This window comes from Salvelinus fontinalis, chromosome 20, assembly GCF_029448725.1.
Source record: "Salvelinus fontinalis isolate EN_2023a chromosome 20, ASM2944872v1, whole genome shotgun sequence".
Taxonomy (NCBI): Eukaryota; Metazoa; Chordata; class Actinopteri; order Salmoniformes; family Salmonidae; genus Salvelinus; species Salvelinus fontinalis.
This window is the reverse complement of record NC_074684.1, coordinates 32,974,158-32,993,644: the sequence shown is the minus strand read 5'-3', so window position 1 is coordinate 32,993,644 and position 19,487 is coordinate 32,974,158. Positions and strand designations below refer to the sequence as shown.

Below are 19,487 nucleotides of genomic sequence, written 5' to 3'. Positions count from 1 at the left end.
CCTCTGTAAGTTGGCCTTCACACAGGTCTTTCAGTACATTTGTTAATTTTACATTATTATTATTATTATTATTAGGAAAGAAATCCTTACAGTTAACCACATTCAGTGGAGATGGAGACTGAAAATAAAACATATGCTTAAAATATGATTTGGTGAATCATGGATGACTCCATTCGGAACTAGTTTCTGTAAATTATTTTTGGTAGCTTCAAGATTCAAGAAAAATGTAGTGCATTTTTCTAAATTTTCCATCCAACCCAAAATGGATGTTTCTCAATATGCATACTACCACACTTTGAGCACGCAAACTGGAGCACACAATGGTCGGAGTATGGAACACGTACTCTGTACACATTTCGAAGCATCGATGCAAGCTTCAACTAAATTCCCAGGATTGTTGATGTAATATGACACAACCATGTAAAACATGATGAGAAATCTCTTTAACGATGGCGGACGGGTTTAGTGCTGAAGCAAGAGAAAATAAACTCTGACTTTGGAATGAACTGTTGCCCATTCACATCTCATATGTTGCCTGACTCGAATATTTCATCTTTATATAGTAATAAATACATACTATGTTCATTTTGGCACATCTACCTGCCTATAATACCCACTGTAGTGTGCGTAGAGCGCAGGCTAACTGACAAAGAATTGGTAGCTAGCTAGCTAGCCATAAAGAATTCATAGCTAACCTTTGGCCTATCTACATTGCATTACAACATTAGTTTTAGGTCGTTTTGTACATGTAAAAGTAGCTTGCTTCTCTTATGTAAATTCGTATGCATTCTCCACACTCTCGTCCACACAAGAACATCCTCGGAGAATGAAGGCGCATGAGAGATTGATGGACAGTTGTATGCATATTGAGAAACACACACTGAGTGACTTTTTGTCACAAAATGGCACAGATCTGCGCATAAAATACAGTAGAACTCATAATCTGCAGTGTGATTTAATTGTAAACATTTCTTCTCTCCCCCTCTTTCCTAGTTGGAGGCCAGTGACTCCAGCTCTAGCAGTAACCTGTCTCTGGCCAAGGCGAGGCCCGCCAGCGAGCACAACAACAATGGCCAGTCTCCGGCCCACCTCAAGGCCCAGCGGTCCATCTCCGGCACCCAGAAACAGAGACGCTACAGCGACCAGGGTGAGAGGGGGGAGGAGATGGAGCGGGGAAGATAGGGAGGAAGGGGGATGTAAGTGGGACAGGATGAAGGAGGGAGAGCGAGGAAGAACGCATGAAAGGGGAGATAAGAGACACAGGAGAAGGAGAGGAGGCGCAGGGGAGGAGGAGGACACTGAGAGAAGGAGAGGAGACGCAGGGGAGGAGGAGGACACTGAGAGAAGGAGGGGAGACATTGAGAGGAGAAGGAGGAGGGGAGACATTGAGGGGAGAAGGAGGAGGGGAGACATTGAGAGGAGGAGGAGGAGTAAGGGGGTCATGAAGGAGGGAAAGGGGTATAAGTGTTAATATAGGAAGAGCGATGTGAACATCCAATGCACCACAGTTCCCATTGTAACTCCATACTCATCCATGTGTGTCTCTCCCTCCATCCAGCCGGTCCGTCCATTCCCTCGGTGGGCTACCCCAAGAGGAGCCAGACCACCTCGGATGACAACGGCGACCACAAAGAGGACGGGGGTGCCCAGCCACGGAAGTCTGTTTCATCAGGCGGGCGTGGTGGCAGCGGTGCCCCTGCCAGTCCCCTATTGGGTAACGCCAACAACCCCAACAAGGCCGACATCCCCGACCACAAGAAGGGCTCCACCACACCCAGCGTGAGTACACAGAGAGTACACAGGATATGTATACATACGCACATCAACCACTCACACACACACAGACAAACTCAGTCACTCACAGGGTTTTTGGGCTTGATGTCGATGTCTGTGTCTAAAAGCTGTCTTGACTTCTACTAAAACTATACACTGTGTACTAATCATACTGCATACAGTGCCTTGTTAAAGTATTCAGACCCCTTGACTTTTTCCACATTTTGCTAAGTTACAGCCTTATTGGATTAAATAAATACAGAAAATATGCAATCTAAATACAATACCCTGTAATGACAAAGCAAAAACAGGTTTTTAGACATTTTTGCAAATTTATAATAAAACAAAAATACCCTATTTACATAAGTATTCAGACCCTTTGCTATTGTCGTGGAAAATCATCTCAGAAATATAACGCTTTATCAGAACTTGTAAATTCAATCATGCTCTTTATTACAATTGTACAGCCATCTGGAATGTCCGCGGAACCCACACCGCGGAACCCACCCCTCAGAAGTCCAGTCCTTTATATTTATACCCACATAGTATTGTCCGTCCCCTATGACGTCATTCCCCACCATCTGCCTTCAATCAGTTTATAATGGTGGCCGGACCCTCCCTTTACCACTAAATCAATGCACTCTTTGTGCCCCCCCCCCCTCTCTAGGGCATCCAATTGCTTATAGGCGTCTATGTGTCTGGTCAGTTTCACTCAAATGGAATCAGCAGACTATGTGTTTCTTGTTCATTAGTGTCCAGCCATCTCAGGCATATTTCTCTGGTATGTATGCTTTTCTAGTGGAATGAGTAGACTATATTTCTAGTGGGTCTAAGTGCCCTAAACACATATTTCTCTGACATGTGTATCTCTTTAAAGAATCAGCAGACTGTGTGTCTAGTGTCCAATTTCTTTAAGCGCCTATCTGTCTGACAGCATAATGGAGAATCTACAAGGGTCAGAGGGTCAGAACGTCCCTTAGTAGATTTCCATTACCACGGTCTCATGATCTATGTTACCATGTGGTTTGTTACTTTAATGTTCAGCTATCTTTAATATTTATATGTTATCCATGTATTTTATGTTACTACTACATCATCTGCTAATCTTTGGTTTCCTGTATTTACCAGAATGGCAAACACACTCACATCTGCCTTCTTATACTATTTACCTATCTATTGTTTAATAGTGTGATATCTACCTACATATGTCACTTACTCCTACATAATCCCTCCTCTTGAGGGTAAATAACCTCAAAAACCATATTAAAAATGACATATAGAGAGTAGATATCAATACCAACAATTGACTAAAACATTATCAAAATAAAGCTTACAAATCACTTGTACCAAACATCTCCAATACATAAACACAGACAGGAAGAAAAGATCCAATTGAAACATAATATTCTTACAAAACCCAACTAGACCAAACATCTCCAATTAATAACATAAAATAGGAATGAAAGATCTAGTTAAAATAAAAAATACTAATAATCAACCATTATATTTTGATGAAGCAATGAGCATGTAGTATGAATCCCTGCCTGAGGTTACAAAGAACACAAAGCATTAGGCAAAATAGATATGCTAAAACCCCTTTACATAAGACCACAGTCCTCATCCTTACATATAAGACAATCTCTTCTTTGACACTTTGACAGAAAAAAGGTTCTAGGTGATGATAATGACCATCCTCATGAATTTTTGTACACCACTTGAAATTGTGACGCAAATTACACTTTTTGTGGACATGTATGAGTAAATATTAATCTGAACTGGGTAATTTAACATATACATGGAAACCATGACACGCATGACCACCCCTCTCTCCTTACAGACATCTGTTTAACTGTTGTCTAAACCACAATTGACTTTAGCAGGGGTATAACACAACAAAATACAATACCCAGAGCCAATAACCCTCCTCCCAAAATGATGGCCATCCTAGCAAACATGGCTCCCCACTTTCCTAACACTAGGTCCAACCAATCCCAAACATGAGAGTCCAAACCAGAATTAGCCTTTACTTCTGCTCATAATCCTTTGAGTTTGGCCATAGCATTATTGGGAATAAAGGTGCAACAGTCATCCCCAAACATGACACAAACTCCACCCTTCTCCACTAAGAGCCAATTAAGTATAGTTAATGAATCCCTGTTGGTTATAGCATATATAATTAATCCACTCTAAGTTCTTATTTGGTGTTATCCACAAAAATATAGATTCAAATCCTGATTTAACCTCATCTCTGGCCTTGAAATCCCTAGGTAGACCTCTAAGCAGTCCAATTGCATTAAGGTATACCTCAGGATCCTTATCATAAACCACTTTAACTCTAGGTTTAACATAGTCATCATGGAGTGATTCAATAATAGTAACCTATTTAATTGCTCTAACTAAGGCACAAGGACCAATCCATCCATCAGACAATACATTCAACAGTTAGTGTTTTCCACACATCCATAAACTATCAGCAATAACTCTGTCTTGATTTTTCAACATAGTAAGAGATGGCGTAACCTGAGTTATGTAACTACACAACCCTTTTCTATTCATAATCAACCCTTTATCATTACTTTTACAAACTCCCACATTCTCCAACACCCAAATAGTATCACTTCTACAGTGGTGTTTCCTACATCAATTCCTTCGGTGTGATGTCTGTAAAAACATTCATATTTTAATTTAACCACGGTACCTCTATCTAATTAAGGTACATTTAATTCAGTTCTAATGTTATAGGCAGCACAATCATTGTCTCCCAGCATGGTCTCATTCAACATAATTTTTCCCCTAGTCCTTACCCAGAGCAATCCTACATTTTATGTCACACAAGGGAATAGAATACTTTCTATTGGTACAATAGTCATTTTTCCCAACTTACACAGTTTTTACATGATGCTGGTTCAGAGACTATTAAAAGATCAGACAAAGGTGATTTTCTTCACAAAATACAATTATCCATTCTGTGTCTGTTTGCCATATACTTAGCCCATTCGTATCACTCCTTCTTCACTACTTCTTCTCATGTGGTGTCCTTGAGTGGTTCTGATTCTGATATATCTAATTCTGTTGCTTTTTCAATGTTCTTATCTTGAAGTAGATCATTAGAGTTTATCAGAAAGTTCCAATTGTCAGTAAAAAACTCTCCTGACTCAGATGTCTCAGGTTGCTTTGTGGCACGGTGGTCTGCTTGGTAAGGGCAGTCGATGTCATCTAGTGATAGCTACTGTGGTCGTCACAGCAGCCGCCACCCTTGTTGTTGTCACAGGTTCTTCCTGTTCATGTGCAGGGGTAGAATCAACCTTAATGACAGTGGTGCTACTCCCTTCGGTCACTGTTGTTCTTGTTATTTCAACTATTAATTCTTCACCTTCAACTGGTTCAATCTGATTCATGATGAGCACCCTCTCGTCTTTTTCTTTGATTAATGTCAGGTCACATCCTTTCGGATCCCAAATGACTTGTCCCTTTGTTTGGTGATATGTCCATCCACAGAGTGCAATCTCCGATAAGGGTTTGATCCTTATGATTGAGAAACTTCAGTTCTCCTACTTCTGTTATAAATTGAGGTGGAACAGAGATTCAAACCTTGTCAGTCTTTTTGGATTGTTCGGCTGATTCCATTCTTCTCTTCCTGCTCCCACAATACATCTTGATTGTGCATTAGTCTGTTGTTTCTATACTAGCATTCACTGTTACTTCTGTTATGTCAATGTCATTATTCTTTTGTTGTTCTAACATCAATTGTCTGTAAAGGAGGCCATTCAAAAGTTTAAAAGTCAATTGTGGGTAATCCCCATTTTCTTCAGCTTGCCGGACTTTTCCTCCTCTTTCTTCACCTGAGGCTCCCTCCTCAGGCCGGACTTAGCTTCCATCTGGAAGGCTTTCAATTTTAGGAAAGAAACGTTCTTATTCTGTTCCTTGTGAGGCCTCTTCTCCTCTTCTGGGTGCATTAGTCGGTGCACGTGTCATATTTTGGCTTTCACTTGATTTACTGTTTTCTTGGCTCCTCCCTTGCGTCTCAATCGTTTCCGCTGCTCCTGCTCCCTCCAGGCTCCCTCCTGGTGAATCAGCATCCTCTGTGTCCTCATCTCTATGTGGTTGTATCCTTCTCTCTGTTGGGACTCATGTGCAGTGGTTCAGATGGTACCACGTCTGGCTTCTTTTCACTTGGACGGCCGTTCTTGTTGCTTTGGCCACCTCATAGGGTCCATCTCTCCTCGGTTGATCCCACTTCCTCCGGATCCCTCCAACGTGGACTAGATCTCCTGGTATCACTGGGAGAGGTCCTTCTGGTCCCCTTGGATCATCAGACGCAGAATCTCTCATCCTGGTTCAGGTTTCTGCCTACTTTCTGTGAAGCATTCATACTTAGAGACTTATGGCCTCTGTTCTATGATTGCACCATACATCCTCTTACTTCCATCACTCATCACACAACAAACAGACATTCCAGCTGAAGCTGGCGAACCCCTCTCCTTCTGGTTTCCTAAACATAAGACTTGGAAAACAACAGACAAAACATAACAGCATTGACAATGTTATGTGTTATGCATAAATATATTCATGCAAACTGAAATCTGAGACCATGACAATTCCCACTCTCTCTTTACCTGACTCTATGCCTCCAGGATACTTTTCTGCTGGACTCCACAAAAATAAAAGCCCTAAAAAGCTTCCTCATGCTTCCACCCAGTCTTCCCCTTTCGGCCCCAGGTTCTGAGAGGTGTTCCCAAATCATGTCATTTTTACTTAGTTTCCCATCTACTCCATTTCAACTGATAATCATGTGCATAACCTACAATTAACATTCTCTCTTCTTGAATTAATTCAACACTGTATATGCTTTCATATCAATCCCTTTAACATGTTTGTTTAGAGTATAATATCCTATCATCCATTCTCTTTCACATGATGTATTAAAAATAAAACAAGTAGCCTCCAAACTCAACCCAGTATGTCTATAGTGGAATCTAGTCTCTCTCTCTTTCTCTCTCTGATTCCACATCCTCTGTCATGGTGTTTTCAAGCTCACCCATTATTCAGCTGGACCTTACTTCTCGTGAGACTTATGCACCCACCAAAGAGAGACAAGAAGAACTTTACCACTGCAGTGTTGTAAGAAGTATACCACCAGCCTGGTGTATCTTGATGTACACTCAGTCTCCAGAATGCAGCCCAAGCCCTTCCATTTCTGGCTGTTTTTTCCTGAGGACATACACACTTACACATGGGTTATTTCCTGACAACATTAGCAAGATCACTAAATCTTAATTTTTAATAACAGCCCTATGTAACCATTCTGCCTCAAATACCTGGCCTCCTGCCACAGAAATATTCATAATGATAGTTAAATGATGGTCCCTACGGCAACTGCTGTAAAATAACATGTACTCAGTCAAGTGTCTTCCAGTTGGAAGAATATCCAATCCTCACAAAACTAAGTCATAAGTTTCTTAAACTTTTGCTCTAGTGTTCAAAATGCCACCACTTATTCTTTTTACCATATCTTTAGATATGTGAATTGTTCTATTTACTTTAGAATTTTCCCTATATTTTACACAGTCAGCTGTCTTTCCTTTTCTGTGAATTATCTCTATTATTATACATAGTTTCTACAAATAACACCCCTTCACTACCATTACCTTCATTTATGAGTCCCCTAACCCATAGCAGCCATTGTTTAATACATCCTTAAGTCAATTTATATATCATTTATATCAATCAGTCCCTCCTCAGGAACATATACACAACCTTATGTTCCTCAAAACAAAAAGAAATTGACCAAACGAGAAAAAGAGAAAAAAAAAAAAAAAAATAATAATAATAATAATTTTTTTATAATAATTACACATTTGCAATAAATTTCCACTATTCGTAATGTAATTAAACCTGGAGAAAAACGTCCATCTGTTTCATTCTATGCCCCTGTTATTATTGGTCTCTTTCTTCTTCATTCTTGGGTATCATCGCACAACATACTATATTTTTATTCAATTAAACATTAGATTTTATCATTCCAATTCCAATGACATTATAAAACAAAAAATAAAAAACCTTTAATCTAATATTCTGTAAGTTTTGTCAACCACCTTGTCTCAGGATTAGTTTCCAGAGCTTCCCTAGGCCTATTAAATTTAAACAGTTCTATATCTAAATAACTAAACAGTTATTTCTTAAATACATTTTCCAACCCAATATTCAGGATAACAGTCCTTAGTGTTTACTTTAACTCAAATTTGACCTTATCTATTCAATACACAACATCCCTTTAATAATGAACATTTATACTAAACACTTTAAATACCAGTATTATCTATTTTCCAATAGCCCTTTTGTCTCAGTTTCTCTCATGAATGGCCTGATAATAAAAAATCAGTACCCCAATAACTTTAAGTCATTATTCTCCCAACAAATATAATGTCATTTCAGCATGTCTTTTTTAGATACAGTTCACAGGTCATCAGACACAGTTGTCCCTCACTGTTCAGTCGGTTAGGGTGGGTTTGATCTCCACACCCACTTGTGGTAATATTCTCTCCCATGCCTTAAAGCATTCTGACGTCACCTTCTTATGATAACTCCCTTATTCCACCAGTGTTCTCTCAGATGAATTACAGATGATGTATTTATCAACAAAAACCCTCACAAACCCACACTCCAATAAACCCGTTGGAATAACTTTCAACACTTTTTATATGCATAATGAACAAAACACATTTGTGTATTTCCCCAAAGACCATAACCCCAAGGAACTGATAGTTTTACCCATGAACCCATGTTATATCAAAAATAAAAATTAAAATAAACCTATTCGAATAACTTATTCAATTTAAGGGTACAACTCTTCATAATTTTCCCAGAGACATAATAGATTTTCAAAGTAATTATACAGTTTGAATAGAGTCTGGTGTCTTAAACATTTTATAAGTAAATCCCACCTGTTCCAACAATTTCTAGTAAAAGGTGATCAGTCTTTCACAGGAAATTCCTAGGATTCAGGGCATTTTGACACCATTAATATGTTTCCACTCCCCCTTTCTTTAGGAGCAACTTAAATACATTTTTCAAAAACATGTTCATCCTTTTGCATACCCAATTTGAAACTGAATTGGAAAAAACCCTTCCAATATATCTACTAATGCATATTCATTCCCAGTACATGGTGTACTCACTAGTGAACCATAAGCTAATAATAGCAAACGAACTGGACTCACTCATCCAGAACTCCATGTTTTAGCCTTATCCAGATATTTTTATTTTTAAAGCGGCTGACTTTAATTACTGTGGAAAGCAGTTAATTAGTCTCCAATGACATTGTTGACCAGAGAAGATTGAAAACCCTTTTTTTCCCTTATTCTTTCTGGAAAAGAAAGTGTACATATCGTTAATATTCACAATGTTACCTTTTAGTCAGCAAACCAATAATTTTACTTATCCATAGATTTTATTCTAAAGCGTCTTTAACAGTTCCAGAGAATTGTGGTATATAATGTCTAACAATTAATATTCCATCGTTACTTTACTAGATGTCAAGTCAAACGTGATCTAATACTTCTTCTTGACCACATATAAACTGCAATCTCTATGAAACACTCATTGTTCCCTCAGAGACTACACACCGCCAAGTAAAAATTCCATTCTCACTAACCTCAAACCAATTAGTTGTCTGTTATTTTGACAAGGATATAAACTCTTGTATAGCGGCATTTCCTGCTACCGCACTAAGTTCTAATGTCACATTACACTAATTTTCCCATAACCGATATACCTATATCCAGAACAGAGAGCTATTTTCTTATTGGTTCTTAGATCTTGTCAATAGTTCTGCCAATCACCCGCACGTCTGCGAGGACTAGAGGAACCACACACACAACCCCATCGCAATGTATTTTCTGATGATAGAATGTTGACATCAGAACGCCTGCAAATCGAGCTTCACATTTTGGTCCCATGTGACTGTTTAATTCCCTTGTCCTATTTATCCTGTTCATCAGGTAATAGTGTCCTTCTCTCCCTATTCTATGGAAACAGTCATTTTGTTGTCATGCCACTAATTATTGTATTTTTCCTAAATACTCCCATGTATTATACACCTTTTATTTACTATTTTTCCAAGGTAGAGCGAATCCCCTTTCCAATTAAAAATGCATTTGTCACATCACTTAATTTCTCTTCCCAAACCACGCTCTATATAGTACAGACATTATTTCTGAATACTACAGATGACTTAATGTCTTATTCTAGTACAATACTTCAAATATCACTGTGTTTTTCCCATTACAGATATTATTATTTATTCATTTTATAATTCTAATCAATTTTATGATTACATTTACATTACATTTAAGTCATTTAGCAAATGCTCTTATCCAGAGCGACTTACAAATTGGAAAGTTCATACATATTCATCCTGGTCCCCCATGGGAATTTAACCCTCAACCCTGGTGTTGCAAGCACCATGCTCTACCAACTGAGTCACACCAGTCCACTGCCCGCTCCTTTACGATCTCTATCTAACGTCTTACGTTTACCTTTATTAATTTATTTTGTCTATACTTTCTTACCTCTTATCTATATTCTTATTATTTCATTGTCTTTTATCCCATTTTACTGTTTAATTCCCGATTCACGGTTTTAGTGAAACAAACCTCTCATATTCTGGTCTCTGTCCTTCAGGCTATTTTTAGACCGCAGTCTCTGTGGGTACAGAGTGATCGACGGCCTCTTTTTTCCTCTTCCTTTGTTACACCGTTCGTGAATCCTTAATCTGTCCTGAATTTCACTATTTATCACTATTTATCTTAACTAACCTAAATTCGTTTTTAACTTTATAGTACAATTTCAATTTATCGACGATTCTACTTTCTGTCTTGTTACACACTATTTGGTTTAATCCTCTTTTATTATCTTTATGGTTATTTATTTTAACACCTTTTTTAGTATTCTACTATGGTCGCTTATTACTTTATCACATCAGTGTTTTTATCCTTGATTATAACTTATTTTACTTCGATGTTCCTTAATTTCATTCCATCTGCCTAATAGCAGTTAACTGCACTCTCCTTCTCAAATTACACTCAGTTAACTATCAGAGAGGCTTGCGCATGCCTCTTCCTACCAGCAGTTGGTCACAGACACACACACACACACACAACCCAACCTGTCCTTTCTTTCTTCCTAATGTTCTATCTCTACACAGATCTACTCATTTCTTACAACATTATCATTCATCCTTTGTTTTTACCTCAAAACAACTCAGTTCTTTCTTTATTGACTTAATCCCTTTGTTCAACATAAGCCTAGGCTAATAGGATTTCTACGATATGACGAGAGACTACTGTCTAATCGGATCAGCTTGTCTTCATATCCTACCCAACCCCCAATACTGATCTTTTCTTCTTTTATTAGAGTAGTATTATGGCGTGACCTACTGAATTACAAAACCCTGTTAGCTAGACAGAGCGGTTTTTTATTCGCAGGATTTCTTTTGCATTTGAACGCCGCACAATCGGGCAAACGTCCTAAATATTCATCCGTACAGTCCTCCTTTCAGAGCGTTAACCATGAAATATTTATTTAACTACTGATTTATGTTTCGACCGTATAAACTACTTTTGCAGTTGAACGCCGCACAATCGGGCAAACGTTTTTCCTACAACCTAATATTTATAAGCTACTTTTGCAGTTGAACGCCGCACAATCGGGCTAACGTTTTCCTACAACCTAATATTTATAAGCTACTTTTGCAGTTGAACGCCGCACAATCGGGCTAACGTTTTTCCTGCCTTCTAAATATTCATCCGTTCAGTCCCCCGTTCTGGGGCGGTATCCATGAAGTATTTATTTACTAAATATCCACCCAATCAGACCTCTTTAAAAATGTTCCTTTTTTAACGAGCGGTATCGTGGCTTTCTAACTACTTATTCATGCAGTTCTCTGTTATCTTTAGAGCCGTTATTCATAAGTAACCTGTCCAAGCATTCCTTCTACTAATTTTATTGAAGAGGTATCACAGGATTTTATACCTACATTATCTGTTTTTACCGTATGGGCTGTCCCACATTATAGCCAGCCATCTCAGCCAGATGGCACAAACAAGCACATCATTTAAGCTACACATTCGAACGGTCTAATCAGAACGAGCGCATGCTCCACTAAACACCCAACACAAGCAAAGTTCACATCGCCTATTCACTCATTCTCTATACATGCACATGCATTTATATTTAATACAATTCCCCAAATTACACATACATGCAAATTCATTGAATTTAAAAGTTCTTTTGTATTTACTGGTTTCATTTTAGGAAATTTGAAAGAGAGACTTACGTGGCGCTCCTCTCGCTGAGACAGTATCTCTGAAGCAATCTTACACAAACATTTCAACCATTGTAAGAACTTGCTTACCGTCTAGTTGGGCGGCCACCCTTGTTTGTTAGATTGTCCAAAGAACCCATCATCAGCCAAGAACGTCCCAGTCCCTATCAGCTCCTGGCTGGCTCGCCAAAATATGTCGTGGAAAATCATCTCAGAAATATAACGCTTTATCAGAACTTGTAAATTCAATCATGCTCTTTATTACAATTGTACAGCCATCTGGAATGTCCGCGGAACCCACACCGCGGAACCCACCCCTCAGAAGTCCAGTCCTTTATATTTATACCCACATAGTATTGTCCGTCCCCTATGACGTCATTCCCCACCATCTGCCTTCAATCAGTTTATAATGGTGGCCGGACCCTCCCTTTACCACTAAATCAATGCACTCTTTGTGCCCCCCCCCCCTCTCTAGGGCATCCAATTGCTTATAGGCGTCTATGTGTCTGGTCAGTTTCACTCAAATGGAATCAGCAGACTATGTGTTTCTTGTTCATTAGTGTCCAGCCATCTCAGGCATATTTCTCTGGTATGTATGCTTTTCTAGTGGAATGAGTAGACTATATTTCTAGTGGGTCTAAGTGCCCTAAACACATATTTCTCTGACATGTGTATCTCTTTAAAGAATCAGCAGACTGTGTGTCTAGTGTCCAATTTCTTTAAGCGCCTATCTGTCTGACAGCATAATGGAGAATCTACAAGGGTCAGAGGGTCAGAACGTCCCTTAGTAGATTTCCATTACCACGGTCTCATGATCTATGTTACCATGTGGTTTGTTACTTTAATGTTCAGCTATCTTTAATATTTATATGTTATCCATGTATTTTATGTTACTACTACATCATCTGCTAATCTTTGGTTTCCTGTATTTACCAGAATGGCAAACACACTCACATCTGCCTTCTTATACTATTTACCTATCTATTGTTTAATAGTGTGATATCTACCTACATATGTCACTTACTCCTACACTATGAGACTCGAAATTGAGCTCAAATTCAATTGAGTTGACAGCGCATGTCAGAGCAATAATCAAGCCATGAGGTCGAGGAAATTGTCCGTAGAGCTCCGAGACAGGATTGTGTCGAGTCACAGATCTGGGGAAGGGTACAAAAAAAATGTCTGCAGCATTAAAGGTCCCCAAGAACACAGTGGCCTCCATCATTCTAAAATGGAAGAAGTTTGGAACCACCAAGACTCTTCCTAGAGCTGGCCGACCGGCCAAACTGAGCAATCAGGGGAGAAGGGCCTTGGTCAGGGAGACATTCAAGAACCCGATGGTCACTGACAGAGCTCTAGAATTCCTCTGAGGAACTGCAGCATTCCACCAATCAGGCCTTTATGGTAGAGTAAAAGGCACATGACAGCCCGCTTGGAGTTTGTCAAAAGACACCTAAAGGACTCTCAGACCATGAGAAACAAGATGCTCTGGTCTGATTAAACCAATATTGAACGCTTTGGCTTCAATGCCAAGCGTCACCTCTGGAGGAAACCTGGCACCATCCCTACGGTAAAGCATGGTGGTGGCAGCGTCATGTTGTGGGGATGTTTTTCAGCGGCAGGGACTGAGAGACTAGTCAGGATCGAGGCAAAGATGAATGGAGCAAAGTACAGAGAGATCCTTGATGAAAATCTGCTCCAGAGCACTCAGGGCCTCAGACTGGGCGAAGGTTCACCTTCCAACAGCACAATGACCGTAAGCACACAGCCAAGACAATGCAGGAGTGGCTTTGGGACATGTCTCTGAATGTCCTTGAGTGGCCCAGCCAGACCCCGGACTTGAACCCAATCGAACATCTCTGGAGAGACCTGAAAATAGCTGTGCCACAACGCTCCCCATCCAAGCTGACAGAGCTAGAGAGGTTCTGCAGAGAAGAATGGGAGAAACTCCCCAAATAAAGGTGTGCCAAGCTTGTAGCGTCATACCCAAGACTCGAGGTTGTAATCGCTGCCAAGTTACTTCAACAAAGTACTGAGTAAAGGGTCTGAATACTTACGCAAATGTGATATTTCAGTTGTTTTTTTATATAAAAATGTGCTAAAATGTATAAAAACCTGTTTTTGCTTTGTCATTATGGGGTATTGTGATGTCATTATGGGGTATTGTGATGTCATTATGGGGCATTGTGATGTCATTATGGGGTATAGTGTGTAGATTGATGAGGGGGAAAAACAATTTAGTCAATTTTAGTTTAAGGCTGTAACGTAACAAAATGTGGAGTCTAAATACTGTACTGTTTAGTACAAATGTATGCAGTAAGCAACAAATATCCACGTAATAGGCTCACCCACACTGAGAATACGACATCTAATGCGCAATTGCGTTGTTACCCGCCATTCGTTGGCATCTAATTATCAGCTGATTTATCAGTTATCTAACACACGTAGATCTGAAAATACCCTTCTCATTCTCGATAGTGTGCAGTGAATTCTACTAGATGAAAAGCTAAATGAGTATGACATCCTGGCATTTAAAGAATACAATATTTTCAAATACAATAATTTCGCATACTCAATCTATTTTGAACACAAGTATGGATATTTGGCCACACACTCACTCACTCAGGGTAGCTTTTTGTGCTTGATGATCCATGTCAAAGAGGGATCGAGATAGTGTTTACAGCATTTGTACTGGGCCTCACAAGAAACGTAGTGTTTAGGGCAGTATCTTCTCTTGACATTTCTTTCTTTGGTTTATTTTTTAATTTTTAATTTCTGTCTGTCTGTCACTATACGTCTCACCTTCCGTCCTCACCCTCTCTCTCTCGCAATTAAATTGAATAAACTATTGACATGCCAAAGCACAACGGTGACAACGAGCTTGTGTTCTATAAAAATAAAAACAGCAACACGGTTTTAGTTATGAATTCCTCTCTTTTACTCTCTCCCTCCTTTCATCACCCTCTCTCCCTCCTTTCACTCTCACTCTATTTTACTCTCTCCCTGCTTTCATCACCCTCTCTCTTTCGCTCTCTCCCTCCTTTCATCACCGTTTCTCTCTCCCTCCAGACTAACTCCACATCAGGGGGCATGAGAAGGAGGAACACGTATGTGTGTAGCGAGAGGAACGCCTCGGACCGCCACTCTGTCATCCAGAACGGAAAAGAAAACAGGTGAGGCTCTGTCTGTCCCGTTGTCCCTCCTGGTTTTCTAAACACACACACACACACACACACACACACACACACACACACACACACACACACCTACACACCTCTTCCAACTGCTAAAGTAGATTTCCCTCTGCTAGATGCACATGCACTTATACTCGCGCGCGCACACACACACACACAGGCACATACACAGAAACACACAGCATGTTGTCTTTGTCTCACACACTCTCTCTTAAAAATGCCCCCCCCCCCCATCTTTTCACACTTTCACAGAAACACTGTAGCCTGCAGCAGCTACGTACACCACCCTGACCACCCTGTACAAAATTCAGGCCTTGAAGATTGTTCTAGTTAAGGTTGTTGTTCTACTAGAGGAAGGCCCCATTCTTCATCATCATCATTATATATCATCAGTGTTTTCTCTGTGAAATAGCCGTGTTCCTCAAAAAACCCATTGGTTTGGAATCACAGAGATGCTACATTGGGGTCTATTAATGTTCAGCTCAATAGAAACGACACTGTATATTTACCTTTAATCATTTGCCGATTTGAAAGGACTCTATCATAATTGGAACAGAGTAGTTGTGTCAGTTTAAATAAAACACATGTGAACGGCACAACCTAACTCTGTTCGAAAATACAAGAGATAAAATGTATAAATAAAATGGTATTTATCACATGCGCCGAATACAAGTGTAGACTTTACTGTGAAATGCTTACGAGTCCTTTCCCAACAATGCAGAGTTAAAATGTAAGACAAATTAGCTGAAACATTTTAATGGAAATACTAACACAATGAAATAACAATAACGAGGCTAAATACAAGGGGTACCGGTACCGAGTCAATATGCAGGGGTACAAGGCAGTTGAGGCAATTGATATATGTTCATGTAGGTAGGGGTAAAAGTTACTAGGTAATCAGGGTAGATAAGAAACTGAGTAGCAGCAGGGTATGTGAAGAGTGTTAAAGTGTGTGTGTGTGGCGTCAATATGCGTGTGTGTGTGTGTTTTATGCGTGTGTGTGAGCATACAGTATGTAGTGCGTGTGTGTTGCAGTGTCAGTATAGTATGTATGAGTGTGGGTGAGTGTGCATAGAGCCGGTGCAAGAGAGTCAGTACAAATAGTCAGCGTGGCCACTTGATTAACTGTTCAGCAGTCTTATGGCTCGGGGGTAGAAGCTGTTCAGGAGCCTTTTGGTTCCAGACTTGGCGCTCCTTTACCGCTTGCCATGCAGTAGCAGAGAGAACAGTCTATGACTGATCTGGAGGCAATTTTTAGTGATGTGCACACTGAGGAACTTGAAGCTCTGGACCCGCTCCACTACAGCCCCGTTGATGTGAATGGCGGCCTGCTTTGCCCCCCCCCCCCCCCCCCCCGCCGTTTCCTGTAGTCCATAATTAGCTTGCTTTTCTTGCTGACATTGAGGGAGCGGTTGTTGTCCTGGTACTACACTGCCAGGTCTCTAACCTCCTCCCTATATGCTGTCTCATCGTCGTCAGTGATCAGGCCTAGCACCGTTGTGTCGTCTGCAAACCTCTACCGCTTCTCTCTCCCGGATCCAGGATCCTCCTCATCAAAAAAGCTGACTAGCATAGCATAGCCTAACGCGACAGGGATATCATATAATATAATTTCCATGAAATCACAAGTCCAATACAGCAAATGAAAGATAAACATCTTGTGAATCCAGCCATCATTTCCAATTTTTTAAATGTTTTACAGCAAAAACACTATGTATTTCTATTAGCTAACCACAATAGCAAAAGACTCAACCGCATATTTTCACAATTTTTCTACCGCATAGGTAGCTATCACAAAACCGACCAAATAGAGATATAATTAGTCACTAACCAAGAAACAACTTCATCAAATGACAGACAGTCTTATAACATGTTATACAATAAATGTATGTTTTGTTCGAAAATGTGCATATTTGAGGTATAAATCATAGTTTTACATTGCAGCTACCATCAAAAATATCACCAAAGCAGCCAGAATAATTACAGAGAGCAACGTGAAATACCTAAATACTCATCATAAAACATTTATGAAAAATACATGGTGTACAGCAAATGAAAGATAAACATCTTGTGAATCCAGCCAAGTGTTTTACAGCGAAAACACAATATAGCATTATATTAGCTTACCACAATAGCCAAACACACAAATGCATTTATTAGCAGCAAAAGGTAGCGATCGCAAAAACCAGCAAAAGATATAAAATCAATCACTAACCTTGACCAACTTCATAATAGGACTAAACATTTTCCACAGAAATACGAAATAACATCATAAATTGTTCTTACTTTGCTGAGCTTCCATCAAAATCTTGTACAAGGAGTCCTTTGTCCAGAATCAATCGTTGTTTGGTTTTAGAATGTCCTTCTCTCCTGTCAAATTCGCTCCACAAGGCTAGCCATGTGGCGCGAACATGCCCATCTTCTCTTGACGCAAAGAACGGAAAACTCCAAAAGTCCCATTAAATGTTGAATAAACTGATGAAACTCGGTTGAATAAACCTACTTTATGATGTTTTTCTAATATGTATAAAATAAAAACAAAGCCAGAGATATTAGCCGTGTATACCGAACGCTTATCATGAGACAATATAGGTGCTTCCCGCGCCTAGGTAGAGAAAGGAAATTCTGGACACGTCATTCCAAGAGCTCTTGTTCGACCTCAGATCAAGCTAGACACCCCATTCCACCTTCCACTGCCTGTTGACATCTAGTGGAAGGCGTATGCAGTGCATGCATATCCATAAATATAAGGCAATTCAATAGGCAGGCCCTGGAACAGAGCATCGTTTTCAGATTTTTCACTTCCTGTCTGGAAGTTTGCTGCCAAATGAGTTCCGTTTCACTCACAGATATAATTCAAACAGTTTTAGAAACTCGAGTGTTTTCTACCCAATAGTAATAATAATGGCAGTTATCGGGAGTTTTTTCGCCTCTAGATGCACAGGTGACATACTGGTAGAAATGAGTTAAAACAAATTTACGTTTCCCTGCATTAAAGTCTCCGGCCACTAGGAGTGCCGCTTCTGGATGAACATTTTCTTGTTTGCTTTTGGCCTTATACAGCTCGTTGAGTGCGGTCTTAGTGCCAGCATCGGTTTGTGGTGGTAAGTAGGCAGCTACGAAAAATATAGATAAACTCTGTTGGTAAATATTTTGAACAAAAAGTTGAACGCAACATGCAACAATTTCAAAGATTTTACTGATTTACAGTTCATGTCAGGAAATCAGTCAATTGAATTAAATTCATTAGGCCCTAATCTATGTATTTCACATAACTGGGAATACAGATATGCCTCTGTTGGTCACAGATACTTTTTTTTTTTTTAAGATAGGGACGTGGATCAGAAACCAGTCAGTATCTGGTGTGACCACCATTTGGTCACACCAGATACCATTTGGTCACACGCGACACATCTCTTTCGCATATATTTGATCAGGCTGTTGATTGTGGGCTGTGAAATGTTGTCCCGCTCCTCTTCAATGGCTGTGCGAAGTTGCTGGATATTGTCGAGAATTGGAACACGCTGTCGTACACGTCGATCCTGAGCATCCCAAACATGCTCAATAGGTGACATATCTGGTGAGTATGCAGGCCATGGAAGAACTAGGATTTCAGCTTCCAGGACTGGTGTACTGATCCTTGCAACATGAGGCCGTGCATTATCATGCTGAAACATGAGATGATGGAGGCGGATGAATGGCACAACAATGGGCCTTAGGATCTAGTCACGGTATCTCTGAGCATTGAAATTATTATCAATAAAATGCATTTGTGTTTGTTGTCCGTAGCTTATGCCTGCCCATACCATAACCCCACCGCCACCATGGGGCACTCTGTTCACAACGTTGACATCAGCAAACCGCTCGCCCACACAACGCCATACACATGTGTATTTGTTGTGAGGCTGGTTGGACGTACTGACAAATTCTCTAAAATTATGTTGGATGTGGCTTATGGTAGAGAAATGAACATTCAATTTTCTGGCAACAGCTCTGGTGTATATTCCTGCACTCAGCATGCCAATTGCATGCTCCATCAAAACTGTGGCATTGTGTTGTGTGACAAAACTGAACATTTTAGGGGCCTTTTGTCACCAGCACAAGGTGCAGCTTTGTAATAATCATCATGCTGTTTAATCAGTTTATTGATATGCCACACCTGTCAGGTGGATGGATTATCATGACAAAGGAGAAAT

At 39.9% G+C, this 19,487-nt stretch overlaps 1 protein-coding gene across 14 annotated transcripts in view; it reads left to right on the top strand.

Moving 5' to 3' along the window:
* LOC129817746 (MAP/microtubule affinity-regulating kinase 3-like) overlaps window positions 1-19,487 on the top strand; it is a 119,184-nt gene that overhangs the window by 81,922 nt on the left and 17,775 nt on the right. For all 14 annotated transcript variants that reach the window (XM_055873261.1, XM_055873258.1, XM_055873257.1 and 11 more), the window contains exons 12-14: window positions 994-1,147; window positions 1,559-1,779; window positions 15,167-15,270. In XM_055873261.1, coding sequence (XP_055729236.1) covers window positions 994-1,147; window positions 1,559-1,779; window positions 15,167-15,270 — 479 coding nt within the window. The remainder of the gene's footprint in view (window positions 1-993; window positions 1,148-1,558; window positions 1,780-15,166; window positions 15,271-19,487) is intronic.